General features: G+C 53.9%; 2 protein-coding genes across 2 annotated transcripts; one reads left to right on the top strand and one right to left on the bottom strand.

Annotated features, from left to right (window-relative positions):
- Positions 1-1,298: 1,298 nt before the first annotated feature.
- On the bottom strand, positions 1,299-13,999 carry LOC119090385 (diphosphoinositol polyphosphate phosphohydrolase 1). The gene is made up of 5 exons (XM_037213182.1): positions 13,851-13,999; positions 11,946-12,107; positions 11,105-11,189; positions 4,821-4,902; positions 1,299-2,857 (listed from the first exon to the last, which is right to left on the bottom strand). Exons 1-5 carry the CDS (start codon positions 13,944-13,946, stop codon positions 2,824-2,826), a joined length of 459 nt encoding a protein of 152 aa, XP_037069077.1. The 5' UTR covers positions 13,947-13,999; the 3' UTR covers positions 1,299-2,823.
- A 3,349-nt stretch (positions 14,000-17,348) lies between these two features.
- Positions 17,349-23,749, top strand: Ip6k (Inositol hexakisphosphate kinase). Its single transcript, XM_037212841.1, has 7 exons — positions 17,349-17,417; positions 17,880-18,038; positions 19,612-19,721; positions 21,231-21,381; positions 21,424-21,457; positions 21,996-22,171; positions 22,443-23,749. Exons 1-7 carry the CDS (start codon positions 17,385-17,387, stop codon positions 22,863-22,865), a joined length of 1,086 nt encoding a protein of 361 aa, XP_037068736.1. The 5' UTR covers positions 17,349-17,384; the 3' UTR covers positions 22,866-23,749.
- The last annotated feature ends 139 nt before the right edge of the window (positions 23,750-23,888 follow it).

Raw genomic sequence — 23,888 nt, 5'->3', positions numbered from 1 at the left:
TGGCGCCCTGTCACAGGCGCGGGGCGGTCCAAATTTCTGGTGCCTGAAAGTGCGCTACGGACCGCGTAAGGTGTGTACGAGTGTATGCATACAATACAGGTTTTCGAAACTTTTTAATAAAGGACACCGTGTTTGATGCAGCGGGGAAGTGTCGTTCTGTTCTTTTTTTCTCTGGTTGCACTTAATTCGCGCAGATCTGTTACCACGTTAGTACCTTTGGTTTTGAAGAAAGCGCTCCTGGAGGCTGCCACTAAAGCCTCAGCCAGAGCTAGCGCTAGGGAGCACGAAATGGAATCCTTGGCACTGACGATGGCCGACGGCCGGGGCTCGGCTGGAGAAAACATGGAAAGCCCCCAAGCGTCTCAGCCGGTCGGGGAACACTAGGACGTTCCACGTCCTCCCTACCTTCCCCGACGTTTCCCCAAGTAAACTGCTCGCAGTTTTCTCTACACTGACGTGACTTAACAACTTCATTACATGCTTGAGACGAGAACGTAGCTCCGTAGTCTGGCTCCTTTCAAAGACGTACTGCGGTGACGTCCAAGCACAAATATTCGCCGTTTACTATATACAAATGGAAATGTCAATGCATACATTACTGGCCATGCGTTGCATGCGAGTGTAGGAAAGCCTCAGCATGAAACATGGATGTGCGCGCGCGCGCTGATACGCAGCTCCACTCCAGCCGTAGGCAGCGGGCGGGGACGTTCGTGGGTTTGCTTTCCACGCGACACACCTGCTTGGGAACTAAGAAAAACCCCTTCGTTGTCATTTCTGTGCAACAGCCTGTTGACAGAGCTTGACACGTTTTCCAGCCCTGTGTTTCAACGTGCATCTTAATGCATCGAAAGCAACGTTATGTATGGGGCCTTTTCTATACGTATGGGCTCCCTTTTCTTCCTCCGTGTCAGATGCAAAACTGTGAAAGGATTCCCGTGCAGATATACAGTTCTGACCCGAAGGTCACACCGTCCTCAAAAACATGCATGTCAACGGACAGTCATGCCGAATCCCCTTCCTCGCTTTTAATCAAGATATGCATTCCTCCATCCGGTATCTCTGTCGCCGCTCACGAAATTTAACTTAACAAGCTATGGTATTACTCCACCAGGCGCTTCTTTGTGCCCAGATCCAGAATGCCAAGAACGGTAATCTCGCATGCACAAGGGCGAGCATTATCCCATGCGACCCGCGAGATCACTGACCGCAGAGCTGCGCCGCACGCTAGACGGCGGCCTGTGGTCACCAATACCGCTGGATCGCCTCGGCTGCGCTGGTTAAGTCGGGAGGATGACCATCTCATATATTGAATCCACGTCACGAAAATAAACAGCACCGCCACATGACCGGTTAACAGAAGTGCTGAGTCCACGGCGCGCCCGTGCCGAGCTGTGCGTGTGAGAGCGCCGGTCGGCCGTCCCCGGCCGAGCGTGACGCTGCTCCAGCGGCCGCGCCCGTCCCCAGCCACAGCCCCGGCACAGCAGCGCGAACGGCCAGCCCATTGGCGGCGGCGCGGCACAGCTCGAGTGCACAAACTCGCCACGATGCGGCGCTAGTGGCGCTCCGGCTCCCGCGCACCGCTGGCGCAGCAGAGCGGCGCCAAACCCGTACTGACCGCCTGTTGGGGAGGGCGACCGCGACGCCAGCGCACCACACCCCTCGCGACCCAGCCGCGCCGCCCCAGTGACCACGAACACGTGCAAAATAAAGGGCGTTCAGTTTCGTAACACTGGAGTACACCGCTGGAGCCACGCCCGGAGGGCCCGACCGGCCGACTCCCGCGGGAAGATCTTCGTGCTTGGCGGCCGCTGCCGGGCCGATGCCGCCTGTCCGTGCTGTGTCAGTGCAAAAGAGCGCGCCGTCTCGTACAGCGCCGAGTCGCCTTCGTGGCGAGCGACGCACATGGAAGGTCCACCAGAACGCAAGCATACCGACGGGAAAATCACAGAGAAAGGCTCGAAGGGACACGAGACCAGACGGCACAGCCGTGCCAGCAACAGCCAAAACGCCGTCCGAAACAGCTGACGCTGGCCCGCTGCCTCGCGGCGTGGGGCCTGCCAAACGATATTGCACATGGCAACACTGTTATCACCGTCGAACGACAAACGGCACTCGGCTCAGCGGCCGTGCGCGAGGCCGGCGCGGGCGTCGGCGGGCCGGTGCGTCCGCCCGCTGACCGACTGGCGCTCCTGGCCGGCGGCGAGGGCGCGAGCAAGCATTAGTGCAGCGGCTGAAGAGCGCCGTGCGGTCGTCCGCTTGCGGCGAGGCGCAGCCGGCGACGGCCGATAAACAATTCAAAAAGCTATACTTTCGATGAAGCTCACGCAATGCGGTTACCGCCTCTCCATACAAAACTATCCACGTCCGGCGGAGCGGGCGGCCGTAGTGCGATGCCTGGATGGGTGTCAGTCGACCAGGCGACGGACGAGATAAGCGCCCGGCCCGACCCGGCCCGGTCCGGTCCGGTCCGGTCCGGTCCGGTCCGGTCCGGTCCGGTCCGGTCCTGCGGCGTCTGGTCAGCCGCCGGCGGCGCCCCGAGATCTGATGTCGTGCACGGGCAAAACCGCGACCTCCCACTGCCAGAGCGTGTGTCGTGCGCGGTTCTGCCTATGCACGGGTGAGGGCCGGGAAGCCCCGGCCGAGGTCGTCCCGTGTCGCGCGCCGCCCGTCGTCTCAGGCCCGCCACGCCACGCCACCTGCCGGTCGAGTGCGGGGCGCGGGGTCCATCGGCACCGTCCACAACCGAGCGTAGCGCCGCCGTCTGACGGCGGCGACGGTGGCGCCCCCGCCAGCCGCCGGCCGCCGGCCGCACTACAGGCCTGGTCAGGAATCCTTCTCTTTGCTCTTGAGGAGTAACCTGTGGACAAAAGCGTCGTTAGCGACGCTGAATTCATCGCAAGTGGCTATGGGAGTTTGGCGCCGGGAGTTTAACCGGAGTTCGTTTGGGGCAGATGGCCTCTGTCGCCTGACGCTAGCGCCAAAACTACGCCATAATCTTTTGCAACGCTGCCGTTATTTTCGCTTTATTTTGCATCAGCTACCATCATTCATAGGATTAATCGAAGTGGATTATCACTGAGTACAGCCTTCCAACACGTCGCGAACACGGTTCACAAGTGCTAGGACCTTGACCTCGAGACAGAATCTTAACAGTTTTATTGCCCGTGATTCCGAGCCCACCAGGGGACCCACAAGGTCCTCTGCCGTACTGTGGGCGACGCCAGTCTGTCGCAGTGCAGGTGCAGTGCTCCGACTGCCTGTCGTTCAATTTGTGACTTCTACATCCATGCAAGGTTCATTTCGCTTTAAAAACGCTATCACCAATCCAGACTTGTGACGGAATGACAGCAATATGACGCGACGACGCGGTGATGGCGTGGTGACGGGAGGATTCACTTCTGGCTCCACTTGGCTGTCAAATCCTTGCGCAACGCGACAGTAAACATACATCGGGCCAGGACAGATGAGGAGCGCAAATGTACAGGCGGTCCAGGAGGCGTGCATTTACCGCGAGTTGAAAACCGAAAAACTGCCTCGTCAAATGACCTGACCAACCCTTTGTTTGTCGCACGCCGGCTCTGTGAGGGGTTACATACAAAACGAGGTGAACCCTGAGTCACTCAGTCACAGAGCATCAGTCTGGGCGCCATACATTGCCGCTGCATGTCCGATTGAAATGTCCTTCGATCTTTCGTTTTGTCCCTCGTCTATAGCCACGACTACGACCCCATATCTTGGCTTGTCAAACACGCAGATCAATATCCGTGACAGTCCTCTTAAGTGCCGCGGCAGCCGCATTCGTGCCGACACGCACGAGACGTCGTCGGAGCAGCTTGGCATCAAGCGAGCATGACCTTAATTAAAGGAGCCGCGCCCGCGGGCCCGCTGGTCAGTCTGATTTCGCTGGCAGGGCCCCAGCCTCCGATTGGCACGCCCCCGCCCGCGACAACAATGCTGGCCTTGATCGCCGCACAGGGCGGCGACAGACTATTGCTCGCGGCTATCCTCAGGCGTCCTCTTCCAATGCGACTTGGCAGGGCGCGTCCATCTGTCTCGACGGTGACGTGGCCAGCCTTGCGGTGTCAAGCGGTCGGCTCGGCCGGGTCGCCGCACATTCTCACCGGCCGCGGCCGGGCACAGACCGCGCAACCCGACGGTCTGGCGCGACAGGGCGCGGTCGCGCGGGGACGGAACATGGCGCCCAATTTTTGGAACGCGGCCCAGAGACCAGGGGCGGGCCGCCCAAACCGTGGGAAAAGCATCCACTTGAGCGGCTCGGTCCCAAACGCCCGTCCAGCTCTGTCAGAAAAACTCTTTGCAACCATCGATCAAATATCCGTGCAGATTTTGGGAGCAGGCGGGACACAACTTGCACTGCGATGTTTTCAGTGCGTTTCCTCGCGAGCTGATTGGTTGGGAGCGGTCTACGCCTCACGCCGTGATAGAGCAAAGTTCACGGGAAATCAGAGTATAGCTCAAGGAGTATAAGTTTTATGTCGATGGTAATTGGGTAATGGACTTCGGAACAACAAACAAGGAACAAGCAAGGAACCACAAACACCTGACTTTTCGCCGTGCTTATGTCAACCATCACGCCAAACTTCGTTCGAAAATGTTCAAACCTTCGTCTATGCCAGGCAGTACGTAACACACGTTAAATCACACCCAGCGCCGGCTTGGCACAAAAAGCGTGTTGCAAACCATCTGTCGCCAACCAGGCCAATAACAGTTGTGTTGTGTCAGCTCTGACGCGCTGCGAGACCACTCACGTTCGCCTGACTAGCGCCAGGCGACGAGGTCTCTCCCGCGGGGTCACTGACCTGAGGTAGCCCGACTGCACGGGCTTGTTGTCGTTCAGCTCCCGTACGGCGTCCTCCAAGTCAAACCACTTCCGCCGCCGGCCTGCAACAGAGACGGGAGCGTGGGGCTCATGTGGAACCTAACCCCGCTGAACCGACAAAGAGACGGGGGCGTGGGGCCCATGTGGACCCACACTCCGCCGAATCGACACAGGGGCAGGAGCGTGGGACCCACCCGACCAGGCTCCGGCCACTCCCGAAAGCCCCGCGTCCGGCTGGGCTGCCTCACGCGCGTGAATAGAAGCCGAGAGCAAACCAGGCCGCGACAGAGACAGCGCATGTGCGGCACATGTCCAGCCGGCGCCAGCCAGGCCGTGGCAGGAGCTGTGAGCCGCCCGCGCTGCACTGCAGGGGCGGCGGGGAACGACTGAAATCTGGGGGAGCTCCTGTCGTGACCGGCTGTTCGCCGAACGCTTAGTGCCCACTGCTAAATGGCGGCGAGCAAAAAACTGGCCAAAGTAGAATGTCGACTGGATTGGCGGCAAACATTGGTGCCGATAGTGCAGTGTAACCGCAGCGCGTCCGGGAAGCAAGGGCGCGGGGTTCGATTCCCGGCGGTGTCCGCCCTCCCTGCCAGTGAGAGGCGGGCGACGCCATGCCGCCCGGTGCGTCGTAAAGCCCCAACGACGAAGACGACTTGGCGGCAAACAAAGCAGAGGGAAATTCCCGAGTGGCCATAATAGAACGGCAGACAGCGAGTGCCAAAGAGGCGACAACCTGAGACCGATGTTCCAAACAAATGGGTGACTCATACCGACCCCTGCAGCAGCCATGAAGGCGGAACTTGGCGCTGAGATTAATGACTGTGTCACCGCTCAACGCTGACGCATTTCGAGGACCATTACTTCTTTACCCTGCGCCCGACACATCGGTAAACCACTCAAGCGCCGGGCCGCGTCACCGAGATGGTTACCTTTGCTCCAAAATACGAACATTGTGACAGGATTTGCTGACAGTCATGTAGCAGATGGCCAGGTTAGCTCTTCCGCGGGGGAAATTCACTTTGCCCGTGATAACACGAACCGCCTACACGACCGCTGTTGTAACGTGCTTTATCTGAGCGCATGGGGTGTGAGCTGCCAACATCCATCACTTCAACCTTGACCTTACGTGATGGATTGTCTTCCTTCTTTCCACCATTCATTCATTCGCCAATTTCGCAGCGCAGGCGTTAAAATTTCGCAAACCGCCATTGACACGTGATCAGCACGAGTAGGTAATTGCCCTCAACCTGCACAATTGCATACGACACAGATACACTTTCCAGTCAGCATAAATACTCGCCCGACCTACACTCCACACTTCTATACTGGAACTACCGTAGTCTCGAACCGACCGTCAACCATTTCCCTTCAGAAGCGTTTTCCGTAACGTAACGTAACGCACTCTCGCCCCATCTTGAACTGCGGCTCTGCTGCGGTCAGAGTACGCACCCAGCGTCGGCGGCGCGCGGCACGCCGCCGACGGAGCCGGCCCCGGGCAGGGCGGCCGACACGCCCGGCACGCGGAGCGCGGTGGCGGCGGCCGCGGCCCATACGTCACTGATTAACGGCGCTGAGTGAGGGCTGACGGGTGAGGGCCGCCCCTCCGAGCGGCAGCGAACGGCCGGGGCGGGCGTTCGCCACGGGAAATCAAGCCTGGGTCACGCTGCATCCGGGGCTGAAGATACATGACGCCAGACATCACGCTCGACTGGCACCTCTCCCAGCAGTGTTCAGAGCTCCGCTCACCGGCCAGAAGTCGGTATCGTCTGAGTAGCAAGCCAGATAAACGAGTCGACTCTCGTCTGGTCCATAGCTCTTGGCGATGTGACGTATCCCAATAATAGCATATTCTATTCCCCTCGCCACAAAAACTCAGCTTGAAACAAAGTGGCACGTGCACTTACTCCGCGCGGCCTTGGCTGGTGCATCGTCTGCGCTCCACGGCCTTCCCGTGGAGCGAGTCGCGCCCATCGTCGGCCGGCAGCGGCGGCGGGGGGCGAACACGGCGCGGCCGGCCGGCGACAACCGGCCCCGGGGGAGCGGCCGGGCCGGCTGGCGCTGGCAGCGGCCGGCGCGACCCGACACCTGACGCCGCCGGCAGCCATCGGGCGCCGACGGCCGGCCAAGCGCACCGCCCGGCCGCCATTCCGACCGTGCCCGGCCGGTGTGGCGCCCCGGCGGCCGGCGGCGGCGACAGACACCGCGGCCGGGCCACCGGGGCAGCGGGGCGCGGCCGCAAGACTGATACCAGCTCGCGATCGCGGGGTTGTGGGCTCAGGGACAGGGTCACGATCACAGGGTCGGAGGGTACAGGGTCAGGGAAGCAGAGATAGCGTCGGACGCACAGGGTCAGGGGCGCAGGGACAGGGTCACGATCACAGGGCCGGAGGGTACAGGGCCAGGGACGCAGAGATAGCGTCGGACGCACAGGGTCAGCGGCGCAGGGTCAGGGTCACGATCACAGGGCCGGGGGGTACAGGGTCAGGGACGCAGAGATAGCGTCGGACGCACAGGGTCAGGGGCGCAGGGTCAGGGTCACGATCACAGGGCCGGAGGGTACAGGGTCAGGGACGCAGAGATAGCGTCAGACGCACAGGGTCAGGGGCGCAGGGACAGGGTCACGATCACAGGGCCGGAGGGTACAGGGTCAGGGACGCAGAGATAGCGTCGGACGCACAGGGTCAGGAGCGCAGGGTCAGGGTCACGATCACAGGGCCGGGGGGGGGGGGGGTACAGGGCCAGGGGCGCAGAGATAGCGTCGGGCACACAGGGTCAGGGGCGCAGAGTCAGGGACACGGGGTCAGCAATCACAGGGCCGGGGGTACAGGTCCAGGGAAAAAGGGGCGGCGTCGGGCCCGTAGGGTCAGGAGCGCAGGGTCCGAGATTTGTCAGGAGCCGCCGGACGGTGGGCCCATGCGTCCCACCGCGCAGGTATAGTTCAGGCGTGGGAGATGCCAGTTGCGCCACACACCATTTCCAAGGAGGAATAGCAACTCAAGGCCGGAAAACTCTCATCGTCAAATACCGGCGCAGCCTTGAACAACATGCTGCCTGGATGTGCCTCACAGCTTGACCCTGTTCGAAACCCGGGACAAAAGGATCTACAGAAACATACTGGTGTCGAGTGGCATGACGATAGATCTAGTGTCTTGCCATCCCTCAGTTCAGTCCCCTCCTATGGATTGCAAGGAAACGCGTCAAGTGTACACTTCTCAACGACGCTCCGTTTTCGGTCGGCGTGACACGTGCGACGTAACGCCGTCACTCCTGTCTTCCGAGGACGCTCAGAGTTGGAAATAGCCAGGTTATTGGGGAGGGGGACATCTACCCCCCCCCCCCCCCACCCTACTCAGACAAGTTTAGCGATAGCCTTGCGGCGTCGCTAGATGCCGAAATGGATCAAAGAAAAAACGTTTTTGGCCGCCTCCCCGGCCCCGCCGCGGCTCCCTCGCCTCTGCGGGTGACGCTGCCCCGCGCGCGGTCCCGGGCGGGTGACGCGGGATCGGTCGTGACACCCGGGCGGGTGACGCGGGATCGGTCGTGACGCCCGTGATCCGGGTCGACATGACCGGTGCCGACCGCTAACACGGCGTACTCAGGGGCGAAGCCGGCAGTCGCAGCAGCCACCCGCCCGGCTAACCAGACGAGGCAGCCGCCCGGGCGGCATCGCTAAAGTCCATCACTGCGATGTCGCCGCTGATTTGTGTCATTCCGTTTGCCAGTTGTGGGAGAAATGTCATTCCCTCACCACAGCGGGGGCAGAGCGGCGAAAAGGGCCGCGTGGGCGTGAATGGCGAGATGGTGTCTGCTCATGAAACATGGAAATCAATGTGATCGTTAATAGCACAAACTCGTGGTGAATGATCACACTACAATGTGGGCAGAGAGTCAGCACATTCACCCATATATCTACCTGTATCAAAGCTACCGCCTAAATGACCTGTTTCACCAAGGCTTTTGACAACCGGAATTAGTGAAATGTGGCAAAGAGTTTACAATTAACACCGAACCGTGAGCAAACAAAATCGAATTTCTCAGGCATGTACGGCATGTGAAGCACTACATACAGGTACACAAATATGTACCAGCGAGATTCCTTTTGCGGCGTAGACCGAACGAGGCGCTAGCGAATGTGGGTCTTATCGACCGCGCACAATCACAACACACGCGAATGGAGCCGTTCGTCCTTGAGAACCCACACGAATAAGCCCGTCAATGCATTGGGATAGCGCTCTGCTAAACTGTGGCAGATGAGAATTCCATAACGTGCAGTGTTCGCTCGCTAATTACAGATGTTATCGCTGGGAAATTAGCTAGCTCTGGTCGTGGCAAGTTCAGCCAAGGCAGTTGGCGAAAACGAAAAATTTGGAATGTATTATATTGTTTTTTGTTGTTTTCTTTTTACTGTGCGATACTGTATGTGTTCACTTGACCTTCTAGCGAACATGCTGTAATCGTTCCTGTTGTCGGCACCGGCACGTGGTATTTGCGACCGAATTTACAAACGCGATGCCGATTCCTGGGATTTCGATGGACTACGAGCGTTGCCAAGGGCTGGACGTTGAGCTCGCTTCGTGTTTTGCAAACGATAATTCACTCACGCTATGTAGCTGGTTTCATCATAAGCGACCAAAGATAGTCACTTAGCATACGATCTTCCAAAATGCCGAAGCCTATATATAGCCCGGTCGCAGTCGCTCTGATTGAGTTAACGAATCAATAGCTGGGCATCAGAGAGCGTTTTTCACTTATCTTAACACAACATGAGTTGCGATGCTATCAATTTGACATTTTGCATGTTAAGCTGTGGTGGAATGTCCCACCAGAAGGAAAAGATGGGTAATGCAATTTAGCGGTGTTCGGCTTATACAAGAATAGCATTAAACCCCGAAAAAATTGTACAGGTTATCAAAAACAACGTGCGCTCAGTCTTCTGCCCTTATGCCACGCAAAGACACAAAATACATGACGGTCGCGAGGCGAAAAAGTCGAAAGCAAAAACGTTAAATCACAATGATTCGATGGATCGATGACTCAAACACTATAACATCTTGTGACGCGCTCTATGTATACTACCAAACACATGCACGCAGCGTGGACTTTAAAAGGCTCTCCAGCTGCCGTTCTGCGGCCGTTACTCTGATCGCGCCGAATTTCCACGGGTATGTCCAGTGCATTTGACAATAACTGAACTAGATATGTGACGTAAAGATGTCTGGACTAGGGGCTGATAGATTTGCCACAAATCCCACAGCTGGTATATCTTTTCAACACAACAGCTGCTCTAGTTCATGTGCTGGCTCGGTGCTCTGGCCTTGTTCATGTTCATCCGCCCTGTTCAGCTCTCCAAAAAAGCTTTGCATCAGACGGCTTTGATCGCACGCTCCTGGGTCCGAGGGAGAGGCGTCCACTGAGCTGGAGGCCAGCACGAGGCCCATCGCCAGGCTTTACAGCAAAAACACCGCGGCTTGCATGAGCTCACCGGTGATATTCTGAACACATGACCTGCGCCTGGTGCTGGGATTGGTTGGCATGGTTTTCGCGCCGCGTACATTCGTGGTGATGTGTGAATAACGCCGCAAAAATGACGTCACAAAAACACTGAAAGGCAACTGATAATATGGCAGAAGAAAACGGTTTCGACCTTAACACTTAGAGGGCTGTAATGTCAGCACAATGCCACGAGAGCGGCCACCTTCACCCGGCGTTAACCGTACTGTCAAGGGGTGACGAGCACACCACGTCACGTCAAGTCGGCCCCGCCTGTCTCGTGTCTAAACTGGTTTGTCGGCAGCGTTCGTGCATTCCGTATTTGTTCATTGCCACACCTTTCTATCGCGTCCAACGCACCGTCTGTCACGTTGTGAACCGATCGACCTTCAGTCACTGTGTGCTCCAGTTATGACGGAGCGCGTGAAACAACGGATGTGAAGAAGAAATTTAAAATCAAGTAACTGTCGCTGATGTAGATGCCCGTGTTTCGGCACTTTATCCGTGCCTACTGACATCAATATCAACTGGTACTTGCTATCACAGCAGGTTTATGCAAAATGCATAGCCATGCGTAATACTCCCATCATGAAGTCCTAGCTGGGACGTGCACACATCTCGCTCCGAGACTTCATTTTTGTGTGCGCAAGTCTCGCTCCCAGACGCCGCCTTTTAGTTAAGATCCATCCCCGAACGTGTGTACCTGCAACACCACTTTTGTGCGGTGCCCCCGCGCCAGGAAAGAGGACCGCGGGCGGTGGGCTGCCTCACCGATGTTCACGGAGTCCTCCCACTCAGGAAGCTCGGACGTCACCACCAGGATGTACACGGCCGTGCGGTGCTTCCTCTCCGTGTTCTGCCGACCGCCAGGGACGCGTCACACACTGCGCAGAGATGAGACCGACGCGAACGGCAACACGCGAGGCCTGAGAGGGGTCCCTTTGAGGTTGCCTTTGAAACATATGACGGTAGCACAAGTATGACGACGGGTCTCCAGAACATAATAGCCAACCGGCACGTGATTGGCGTTTGACTGGTTGCTTCGTCACTGATGTTTTTCACTGTCTTCTCCTGTGTTTCATTGCACCAGCAAACTGATACTTGGTCTGATCGTTCGGATCTGGATGTAAACTGCTCGCAAAAACGTGATATTTCAACTGTTACGTTTGAAGTCGAACACTTAGAGCATTCTCAGTGGCATACTTCAGTTGAAACGAACCCATCTACTTACCGGTAATAGCACACCATGTTCATCTCCGTTAATGTCATCGACGTATTGATGTAACCCACGCATTCATAAACGTTTCTTGTGTTTGTTCTATAGATTGATATAAAGACATCAGTACTACCACTCGCACAATCCAGTACATCTAAAGAATTCACCAATCTTCGCAAGTTCATTCCTACATTAACGCCTCTCCAAAAAAGTCCTTGCATGGACATTACAGACACCGAACACTCCTGTCCTGTTGTCCTTATTCAACCCCGAACATTCGTGCAGGCATCCCTTGTGGGCGGCTAAGCCTCTGCAGCGCTACCCAGCGACGAAGCCCCAGCCATCTTCACCACCTCGCGTCTCATCGAGAGGCGGAGTAGGAACCGGAATACTCACGCTCACCTCGAACACACCCAGGCACCGGCCCAGGTGACCCTCGACCCCAGCCTCCTCGCGGACCTCCCTGACGGCGGCCCGGTCCGGCTGCTCGTCCGGCTCCACACCGCCGCCCGGCACAACCCACTTGTTGGGCTCCTTTGACGATGACACAAGTAGCACCTGCAACAGTCAGTGCGCGCGGTAGGCGTACCTGTCACCTTGAGGGTAAATGTGGTTCTGATTGTGACTTCTGCACTCTTGTCACCCATAAGTCTGCCAGAAAGCACTTCGCATTCGCCGACAGAAGCATGCCCAAGGCACACATTACACAACAGGCTTGCAACACAATGCTTCAATTTGTATACCTATTTGACATAGCATCCAGCACCGACAGCAAATGCGAGGGAACACCTTGTAATTGAAGGGCCAGGCTGCACCAAGATGGGTCAAGGCATGGTATGAAGTTTCTGTAAGAAAGTCCTTGGTGTTTGGTTAAGGGTTCAGACAGTGGGTCCAAAGTCCCAGTGTGCCCTGTGGCACACTTGAATTGTATTTGTTCAATGTTGATGAAGTATCAGGTGCATTTTGAGATCCTATCATATAAAAGGAATCATGGGATGCTAATCAGTGTTGAGAAATACCAAGCATGAGCAACTGTACATCTAAAAGCACAACCAATTCTTAACACATCCTCAGCACCTGGCAGCAAGGTGAAGTCATTTTAGGAACAATTCTTGTGGCACTTTCAACTTATAAAGCACAATGTTAGCCATGGGACAGAGGTATGGGTACAGTGAACAAAGGGTTCATAAGGTGAGTGAATAAGAATAAAGAGAAAATTATAGTTATGAATGACAGTTTTTCAGCCCCAACAAATTCAACACAAGCATAAAACCAACAACAGTGTGCACTGCCTCCAACTGTAACAATATGAACCAAAATGTTGCCATAATGAAAGGAGCATCAGGTAACATTTGTGTGTCACCATGCTTGTATTATATCCAAGAGCATGGTAAAACTATTACAGTGCAACAAAAAACATTTTCCAAAAAGCTACAGCTTTTGAATAAAGAAAACTATAACAAAGTTCTACATAGTTTGCACCAAACTGCTTTTGGTGCACAAAATTCATCTGACCACAAATGTACTGATTTCACTTAAATTTAAAATTTCCATCTGCAACACCACCTTGACCTCTAAGGCACATGAATGGAGGGAGGGGAGGTATGATGGGGAAAGCCATGGTATGCCTATTTTCTAGGAACATTTCATGTTACCCTTGAGGTGATAAATGATGCATAAAAAGAAAAGCAATTTCAAAGAGGCCATGACAGGTCATTTGTAGTACATTCCTTTGTTCCTACCAAGGATGCTTGCAGCTTGGGAGATGTGGAAAATGGGGTTGGGTCCCAATTTTTGGCAGAAATTTGTCTCCAGATCAGTTGTCCAGTTCAAAATTTACATTTTGTTCTTGCTGTTTGAAATGCAAAGCAAACTTCAACCTTACTCCAGACAGAGAATACTTTAACTAAACAATTCCCTCCCCCCAGTTCAACCAAATAACTCCTAGTCACTGGCTTATTAATGAGTCTGGCTGATAATATAACAGTTTCCAAGATTTTGTTCAAATATTTTAAATGGATGGATTTACAAGATCACAGCTGACACAAAACACACTTTTAGTATCAGACCTGAGCCCCTTCTACCTAAAGAAAGTCTGGGCCAACAGCAAAATTTGATGGTGAGTGCCACAACATGACATAGTAAACAGTTATCTACCAAATGTCACCTTGAAAAATGACAAAAACCACTATTAAATGCTTGTGTTATTTTACACCATGTGCATGTTGTGTTCTGATTGTTATGTTACAACAAAGTTATCCGTGACACAGCTACCTATTGCATCCATGGTACCAAACTTACCTCCTTCTCTTCCTCATCCTTCACACATACACCAGCAGCACGCAGACGATAGCCTTCAGCATCATAAGTTCTGATTGAATTAGGTTTGTCCTTCATTATGGAAAAGCTGTCTTCTTCGCAAAGTTTATAAGAACCCCGTACAAAATACCACCATCCTCATAGCAGCTTCAGTCGGCACCGCCAAGGCTCAAATCTTTGAAATTCCTCCGCCAGTCACGCACACTAAACCCGATCCCCACAAAGCCGTATCACCCGGCGAAGTGTCGCAAATGCTGCGGTCAGCCTTCTCCGTCAAACACTACCACATTCCTCACCCGCCACGACAGCCCATCGTTACTACAGGGACAATCGACGAGAGGACCCGCCGGAACGCGAGAGCGGGGCCAGCAGGGCGCGGGCCACACCGCCCTCGCACGCGGTACCTCTTCGCGCAATAAATTGTCTCGAAAGGTCCTGTTTCGCACACGCAACAGCTTCGTGATCAGCTGATTTTTTGCGTGGTCGCTATCGATCAGCTGATCATCTGTAAGTAGTCGATCCTTCTGTCCTCAGATTTTAGTTATATATTTTTTCGTCAAAAGGAGAAAATGTCTTAGAAAATTAGCTTCCATTGATAACGAAAACTTGTTTCGATCCATTTATTTATCCTAGATATTTATTTTAAGACAAAAACTGCTTTTACCGACCTTAGGTTACAAAACTACTTGATGTGTCGCAATACAACTACCCACAACCGAAAAGATCTTACAAAGTGGTCATTCGATATTTGAGGGGCTCGCATTGCGTTCAGGGGGTGCACTAAGATTTTCTCAGTTGTGACTTGAAAGACCACAGCAGATCTCGCAAATCGTAGCCCAACCTCCGCTGCAAACGCATCAACAGCTTGTGCGCATTTGTCAACTGGCAAACAACTATACATGACGATGCGTTGATTCTCAACCAATTCGTTGTTTTGGTGGGTATTTGTTATGATCATGTTGATACCCGTAATAAGGTTTTGTGTTGGCAAAGCGTGTCAGGCGTCCCTAAAAAGACATGCTGATGCAAATTTTTGGGGCACAAGTCATCAAGAGATTGGGCTTACCAAAAAGTTTTTGTTCTATGTTCCTACAATAATCAAGGAATGATGTTTCCTGGGAATGGTTGGTGAGCCTCAAAAAGCTCTGAATACCTGAGATGTTGCCACCTCTGCTATTTTTCTTCAGGTGCTATTGTGGATGAAGGTCTGTCATAATTATGGTGCTGTCATTTGTTGCTGGCTTTCTATGGGGCCCATGTTTAGGTCAATTTTTTGCATTTTAATGATGGAAAGGAAGAATTGCCTAAGATAAAGATGTCACATTAAAATGAAAGTTTGCTATGAATTTTACTCACATATCTTAATAGGGGTTATTTGATGGTCAAAATATATACAAAATGAGTATTATTTATTCACGCATATATGCATGGCTGTATCTGATTAATGAAAAAGGCAACAAAATTGATGAGGCAGAACCTTTTAGATGTTCATCAATGGCAAAATATAAATAACCTTTACCTATGTAAATTTTTGTCAAAGTTGATGAGCTGAACATTTGGTTTTTTCTACCAAACATATCTTAATGTTATGTATTTAATAAATCATGCTGACCCAGAGGCATGGACATTAAATAATTTTTTTAAAAATCAACTGGGATGCAGATAGCTATAGTTCCTTCACATGGTTTTCATGCTGTCTTTTGTTATTCTTATTGTTTGTGTGTTTCCCAAGCATTCCCAATATTTGGTCATCAATTTTGTCTTGCTGAACACATTTTTGTAATATTTGTGCCTGCCACATGTGGTTCATAAAGCTTTGGCTCTTTCTAACATTATGAATTTGTTTTCCTCACCCACTGGTTGTTTTCATGCTATCATGTATCAAGACAAATTTTGGACATTCTCATGGTTTTTGTATGGATAAGATAAGTTCCTCTCACTTATATCATGTTAATTTCAGCTCAAGGTCTCCTGGACCTGTGATGACATAGTGTGCGTGTAGTGAAGCATGCAATTAATGAAGGTTTTCACTGCTTGTGCATAAATTTTGATTAGATTAAAGATTTGGTGTACTGAACCAAGCCTCTCCAAGAAAACTTAGAGGATATGGCTCTTAATCAAAGAAATGAAATTTTTGACATTGAAAAATTTTATTTTGCATTTTGTACTAAATTCAAGTCATTTTTCACCCCTTCGTTACATAGGGTGAAACACTCTCCCTGGCCCCTTTAAAGTTATACCCATTTTGCCCTGAGTTAAGCAACATGTGTGAAACAAATTATGAGTGTGTTTCTTGTCATCAGAACAAGGCATCGGCATCCAGGCTTGACTTGTTCATAAATATTATAGCATGATTTACAACCAGACTTGAGCATAGCTTTGTGATTTCCAAAACTGCCTTTCCCTCCCTTGTTACCTTTCTGGTATGATCCACAAAAGTATCTCCATGTGTAATGTAATTTATGAGTGACCTCATTTGCACCATCTTTGAAAAAGTAGCTACATAACCAGTAAAGTTATGTATGTGTTGTTGAATGAGTGAGCCAGTAAGGAATATGAGTGATATGATATGAGTGATAGCACCATATATAACTGAACATATGGTATGGAGCTCAAGTCACCTTATAAAACTCAAACCAATAGATCCCATCATTGAAATGGAATGCTGATCTTCCATGAATTTATTTGGGAGATTCAATGACATGAACTATTTGCATAGCAATTTGCAAATGGCAATGTTTCAGAATTGTCTGACTTTTGGCCATTTTGAGTCCCATTTATTTTAGCAGATAGAAATTATCAACTTGAAAAAGTTTACATTTCCTGTGTTTGTGACCAATGTGTTGTGTACAAACCCATCAGTATTTAGAAATGTAATTGTTATTTCCTGGTGGATTGCTGACATCGTGGTTGGTCAGACATTGTTGGAGTTGCCTTGTGTTTTGTAGATGCCCTTTTCACCTACAAGCACAGCTGTTTTCACATTTTTGTTGTGTGTGGTCTGATGCCAGTGGTTGAAGTCATCCCACGACTGGTAAATCTGAAGTGGTCTGACAGGTCGATCTGTAGGGGACCATTGAAATAAAGAAATGTCTGATTGGTTGATGCTGGAACAAGCTCTTTTGTGGCCTTGGGCATTAAATGTACAGTGCAAATTTTGAAATTGCCTGCATTTTAGCCAAAAACTGCATCACGCTGTGTTTAGTGATTGGAAAGATTTAAGCTGCTAGAAAGCTTGACAGATGGGCTGGGTTAGGTTGCTCAAATTGAAAATGCCATTCCTACTCAATTGATGCCCCTTGGCCTGTGGCCTCACCATTTTTTTTTTTTTTTTTTTTTGTTACCAACCTGATATCCTGTGGCATCCTCCAGGCCTCTTTACAACACACTTTGCTATGTCCACCTTTCTGATCAGCTGGCACATGTTTGATAAGTTCCCAGGTAGAATACCTCACACACCTTAAAGCATGTATTTCATTGGTTTTCAGACAAAATCCTCCATGTACCTCACCGGTGATGGCGGAGGATAAGACATCGGAACCCATCCACGTGAGTACGCTCGTCTCTCTTAGTGAGACTGTACATGTTATATTGCAACAAGAGAGGTAGCAGGGCTGAAAGGGTGTCATATGAAGCATATTGCGACCCCGGCACTGCGTGGTGGAACCTTGCGGGTGCCCCCCCCCCCCCACACTCATGAGAAATAACCTCGAGGAAGCGTGGTACCGAATGCATCGCAATGAAATCTCGACTTGTCCCAATTGGGCAGACCAGGTCGTAAGAGTATTCGATCACATGGTACTAGACTTTTGATCTTTGGAAGTGAAGTGTTCACGGCATACTTTCAATGCACAATGTTTGCAATGCAGCACCAGGAGGGTCTGGGTGTGCAATAATCCCCGTCCGTCCCTGTCCCGTCCCGCCCGCTTTGAGCCAGTATTTACCCCGGTCCGCGCCTCTCCTGTCCCGCCCGCCGTGAGCGGTTGCTGACCGCCCGGCTGCTGTCCGCAGCTGGAGCCGTTCATCCACCAGGTGGGCGGCCACAGCCACATGTTCTCGCTGGACGAGATCACCGTCTGCAAGCCGCTGATCACGCGCGAGCTCCACTTCTACGAGAGCATGCCCGAGCAGATGAAGCAGTTCGCGCCCGAGTACAAGGGCGTCATCGAGGTAGGTCCGCGCACGGCCGGCCGACTCGGCACGGCCGGCGCCGGCCGCCCGCGCCGGCTGCGTGCACCGTTGTGGTTGCGCTTAGAGTGAGAAGCTAACGGCCTGCCTCTGGTAATGTGTGATCTGTTGTCTGTTCGCGATGGTGTGCTTTAGTCAGATTCTCTTGGTAGATGCCGCTTCGGCACGTGGATAATGGCATAGGGCTATGGGTAGGTCGTGTTATGGCATAGCAATGCGACGTTCGTTAAAGGTATCGGCTGATCAAGCCATGTCGTTAGTACCATCTGTTGCGATTTATTCAGCTGCAATTGCTGCACCTCTTATCCGGTCGTTCCGGATGCATGGAGGGAGCTGCGCTGACATCGTTCCCTCCCACAAAGTGTATCCCCAAAATGGAGCTGTTTTGTCGCAGACGCTGAGGCTCAGGTGGCACGGCGGGATCTGGAACGTGCTCTCGAGGTCGTGTCACGGTCGCCCGTGGTAAATGATACTTCTCATTGTCGGATGAACACAAAATAATTTGGTGGCGTTCAGCACATGTGGTGATGTGTCCGTGATCCGTGCCGTCAGTAACCCTCTTTTGACACGAGACGGGCGCACTAGCCAATAAGTCAAAGAGATCATGGTGGCCAGTGTTTCCGAATTCATCCAGCTAATTGGCAAGAATGTAAATCTTAATTCATGCTACTGGAGTCAGCTGTTGGCGAAAGCCGTATTATTCCTTTCCTCTCCCGGGATCACCCATGGGCACTGGGCGAAGGCTGCCATCAAGTGTGTGTCTGGTCGCCCAAGGTAATACCAATCGGTCAGGCAGGTCACTGTCAGCATGCGCCATTAGTCCGGAGCCTAGCTGAGTGGTGGCAAATCACCTGAGCTGTCCATTCGGAGCTGCGGTAGGATTGCGTCGGACAGCATAAATTTCATTTTGCATCCTTGCCACCATACTGACTGAATCTGGGAACCCAGTTTGTGACTCATCGTTGAGCCCCATAAAACAGTAACGGCCGTTCCTTTTGTGCCAAAGTAAAGATGCATTTTGATCGTTGAAAAAGAAACAGGATGCGGCGTGATAAGGATGCATAGTGATGACGGTTGTTGGAATGAACGAGACTAGCTTTTCCAAGCTCACCAAACAGAGGCCCGTCGCGTCTCCTATCTTGTTGGTCTATCTTTCCAGAACGATGATTTACTGCCAATTTGTCGGTCATGGTCATTGACCGTCGTCTGCATGAACATATTTTTTCTCTTTATTTGCTTCTCTCCTGATGGCGACTGATGCTGGCCGGCCTGGCGCTCATCAAAAAGCATACTTTCCTCAGTTGTGATGGTGACGAACCGTCGCAATCTTACACAAGATCATAAGATGCGGTCGTAGGACTAAGAAGTTGCTTAGAAGCAGGTTTCTAGGCTAAGCTCGTGTCCGTGAACACCAGTGAACTGTTTCTTGCATTTCTGTCTGTGATGCATTTAGAGCGTCATTCACTTGGCCAAATGAAGTGAAGGCGTCGCTAGAGTCGCTGGAGCCGGCGAGCCTCCGTCCCAGCGCCGCTCCACCGCCGTTCTTGTTGTGCAGGTTAATTTCGTGGAGGATGCCGACGGTTACGTCACGCTAATGGCGTATCCACCGAAGAGCTACGAACGAAAGTTCCCCGCCCAGCGCAACGAGTCGCGAACAAAACGAAGGTAAGCGCAGACGACGTTTTTTAACTGTGTGGACCTAATGCATCGATGTTTGCTGTGTCTGGTTTGGTGTGCTCCTGCGAAGCACGCGTATAGTTGGACGACATTTTGTTTTTGATAAAGCGGCATATTTAGCTGTCTTGCTGCAAACCTCACGCGTGCAAAGGCCCTTCCCGTGTGACGTCTGCAAAGATTGTAACAGCCGGTCCCAGCCTGCTGGTTGTATGTCTTGGCGACGGGCTTCCTGTACATGCCCACTGTGTATGGTTGCAACCTAGCGGTTTGGGTTTTTTATAGTGTTTTTTTCTTCAGTTTTGCGACGCTTCCGTATTTGTGTGCATTTGAACACTTACGTTTACTCGTACGTATACGGCTTTTCATTTACACGATATGATGTATTTGTGTGTGTGTGTGTGTGGGTGTGGGTGTGGGTGTGGGTGTGGGTGTGGGTGTGTGTGTGTGGGTGTGGGTGTGTGTGTGGGTGTGTGTGCGTGCGTGCGTGCGTGCGTGCGTGCGTGCGTGCGTGCGTGCGTGCGTGCGTGCGTGGATACTTGCATGTATGTGCCTTGCCGCCATCTGCACAACGAGATGCTCGCAGGATTTTTGTGAGAAGTGGACCGTTACTTCGACCCCCTCCCCCCTGGTCCGGCCGTATTTTTCTCAGAAGGCGTCACTCGAACAGCTGGGCAACTACGAGCCATCAGTTCTTTCTTTTTTTGTTTTTTGCTTGGATCTTCTTACTTTACGTCGTTGTTTTCCGTAGTGGGCAATGGGACCACTAGAAAGGCGGCACTTGGGCCCTCGCGAGGTCTTCTACGGTATCGCCGCGCTTACGTCGGTTCTCCTCACCGCCATATTGCTGGAATGTCGACATTGCCAGTGGTCAACTCCGGCTACTCACCGAATCTGCAGGAGAAGGTCGCGCTAGGCAGATGGAACCCTTAGAGCATCTAGGCGCGCTTTTGAGCTGTATATTTTGGCTTTTCCTATTCCATGGGACCCCGAATTTGCTGAGGGAGGGTCGTGGGGCCGGTATCGTTCCCTTGTATACGCCTCTGTTAATGTATGTAAGACTTGTCGCGTCCTTGTGCCGACTGCTACGGGGACGGTCCCCTTAGGCCCGCCTGCCCCCGGATTCGGTGCACGCTGCGATCCAGCCGCATGCAGCGCACCCCTGTGCACGGCTCGGGCCCGTCTCCACCTCACGGTCGCGGCGGGGCCGGATGTGAACCGTGAACCTGTACGCACTGATCGGTCCGTGCACACGGACCTGTCTGACGTCTCCGCCTCCCCGCCGCCGCCGATTCCGGATGTGTCCCACGCACGTGTCTCCTTACCTCTGGCCTGTTGCCGTAGGATCCGGATGGTCCTGCACACCCGTCTCCTTACCTCTGGCCTGTTGCCGTAGGATCCGGATGGTCCTGCACACCCGTCTCCTTACCTTTGGCCTGCCGCCGCAGGATCCGGATGGTCCTGCACACCCGTCTCCTTACCTTTGGCCTCCTTCCGCAGGATCCGGATGCGGCCGTCTGGCAGCCTGGAGATCGAGGGCGAGCACAAGCAGAGCCAGGTGTTCGAGGAGGCCGACCAGCGTCAGGACGAGCCGGGTGCCGCCGGGCGCGTGCCACACAACCCCTGGCTGCTGCGCTGCGGCCGCAGCGACCTAACGCGGCTGGCGGCCGACGCGCTCTCGTCGGCCGGTCAGCCGGACGCCGGCTGCAGCCGTCCACCCTCGCAGAGTAGGTGCCGCCGCCTGGCCGATCCGTGCTGTCCGGGAGGGCGCTGTGAGCGGCGGCCGTTGTGGGCTGCAGCTGGATTGGGGCTTCGGTAATTTGTAAACCCTTTGTGCAGAACTGTGATGGTGGGCTTGTGTAGATCTTCCTTTGCATTTGTGGCAGTGCACATACGGATCATTGTGTGGGAAGTTGCATCTTTTAAGAGCCCAAAGGCCTTAAGAGCTCAAAGACCTTACTTCGAGCGCGCGTGGCGGGTATTGATTTGGGATGATGGCGTGGCGATTGCTGATCCAATACCAGATCTCTCTTTACCTGGTGCTCACACAGGAGGGCGGTTGGCACTGCTGCGATTATTTCACTCGCTGTATCCCCAGTCACAGTCACAAAGCCACAAACGCAGTTTGTTTGTGGTGCACGTCGTCCGCGCTTCCATGCCACGACGCGACGCAACGTTTAGTTCTCAATAATGTGTCACCCGTGCTACCATCCTACCGACACATCAGCGCGGTGCGATCGCGCCTGACGACGGCCACGTCGCCAGAGTACATCCTGCTGGAGAACCTGACCCACAAGTACCAGTACCCCTGCGTACTGGACCTCAAGATGGGCACGCGCCAGTACGCCGACGACGACTCGGCGGCGAAGCAGCAGCGCAAGAAGGTCAAGGTGGCGACGACCACCTCGTCCAGCCTCGGCGTCCGCATTAACGGCATGCAGGTGATAACTCTATTACGTCTGTGATTATCATGCGCGGCTATTGCTCGGCATTGTCCCGTGCGCTGTGAACGAGCAGTCGTTGCTCTCTTATGGCGAAATTCTCGACTGGTTGGTTGGAATTTTCGGTTGGTTTGCATCAAGTTTGTTGGCAAGTTACTGCAACATCTCTGCTGAGGTCGTTGACGCTTACGATGTGCCTTATCATGTTACGAGAAGAACGACCGTACTGTTCGCCACCCCGACTCACCTCCCCTCCGCCCCCCTCCGGCAGGTGTACCAAGTAAACCTCTCCCGCTTCATCTGCCGCAACAAGTACTACGGCCGGAAGCTGGCCGTGGACGGCTTCAAGCAGGCGCTCTGCCAGTTCATCGACAACGGCTCAGTGCTGCGCACCGACCTGCTGGGGGCGATGATCGCGCGGCTGTCCGAGCTCCGCGACGTGTTGCAACGGCAGCATTCGTTCCGCTTCTTCACCTCGTCGCTGCTGGTCATCTACGACGGCCAGGAGCCGCGGCACGACGTGCCCGAGAGCTCGGCGCGCGTCGACGTCGACGTGAGGATGATCGACTTCGCGCACGCCACGCACAAAGACTTCGATGATCCGGTGCAGCACAGCGGGCCCGACCAGGGCTTCATCTTCGGCGTCGAGAGCCTGATCTCGGTGCTGAAGACGGTGCTGCAGGAGTACGGGTAGGGCCGCCGCCGGCGCCCGTAGACGCCAGTACAAAGACGGCGACGCCGCCGGCCGGACGCGGGCGGCCGCTCGTCGCGCGGCGCGCCGCGGCCCCGGGGCGTCAAAATTATCCGTGATCACGCCCGCCGACGCGACGGCGCGAATGCGAGCGAGCGGACGAGCGGGCACCGAGCGGCGGCGCTGAGGCGCGCGACGCGACGGTGCGGCGGCCGTGGGCCGGTGTGTGAGCCTATGTGACCGGTAGGGAGGGAGATGGGAGGCGGCGCCTCTCGCGACCTCGCACTGACGCTGAGGGACAGCTCTGTGCCCGGCGCCGCGCGCCATTACGACAGAGCCGCCGCGGTAACGTGCGGCGCCGCGGACGGGGGCAGGGTGCTGGGGTTTCGTGAGGCGGCTCGTCCCGCGACACGGTCGCTGCCGACGGCTGTATTCCTAGATTGGCGCTGGTCGTCAGGTGCGGCGGCGACGCTGGTCCCCCGGGGCCGCGGCTCGGGAGGTGGCCGCCAGGAGGCTCTAGTCAGTCGGGTGCGCGCGCGACCCGGGCGGCCGCGGCGCGTCCGCAAGTGCAATTACTCACCGTAGCTGTGATGGCGTGGGTTCCAGTAGGCGTGCGCTCGGGGGTCGCCCGAGGGCGGTTGCAGACCACGTGTGGATGTGTCGCGTATCGCGCCCACTGCCACAGCCTGCCAAGGTCCGGGGCGCGGCCCGGCGTTCGAGTGGCGCCGGTCGACGCATGCGCAGACCGCACCGGCCGGGGCAGACGGCGCGCGGTCCGACGGTGTCGGGTTTTGTTCACGGTGTGGTGAACTCGGTGGCGGACCGAGCCGCTGGGACAAGGGGCGGCCGGTAGTATGCAGAACCCTTGTCCGGATGACGAGACCGACCTCGCGTGATGAATTGCAAGTATTACGTGGGAGGACGGGAATAAATTCACCGTTTGCTAAGTGTTGTTTTATTTAAAAAGATGTTGCTGCCCTTTGATATAGCGCGTTGCCGTTCTACACATGTCTGACCTTCTATCCC

The sequence above is a fragment of the Pollicipes pollicipes genome, unplaced genomic scaffold, assembly GCF_011947565.3.
Source record: "Pollicipes pollicipes isolate AB1234 unplaced genomic scaffold, Ppol_2.1 Scaffold_3087;HRSCAF=3621_pilon_pilon_pilon, whole genome shotgun sequence".
NCBI classification, from domain to species: Eukaryota; Metazoa; Arthropoda; class Thecostraca; order Pollicipedomorpha; family Pollicipedidae; genus Pollicipes; species Pollicipes pollicipes.
Note: the sequence above shows the minus strand (reverse complement) of the source record. Positions and strands in the feature narration are given on the sequence as shown.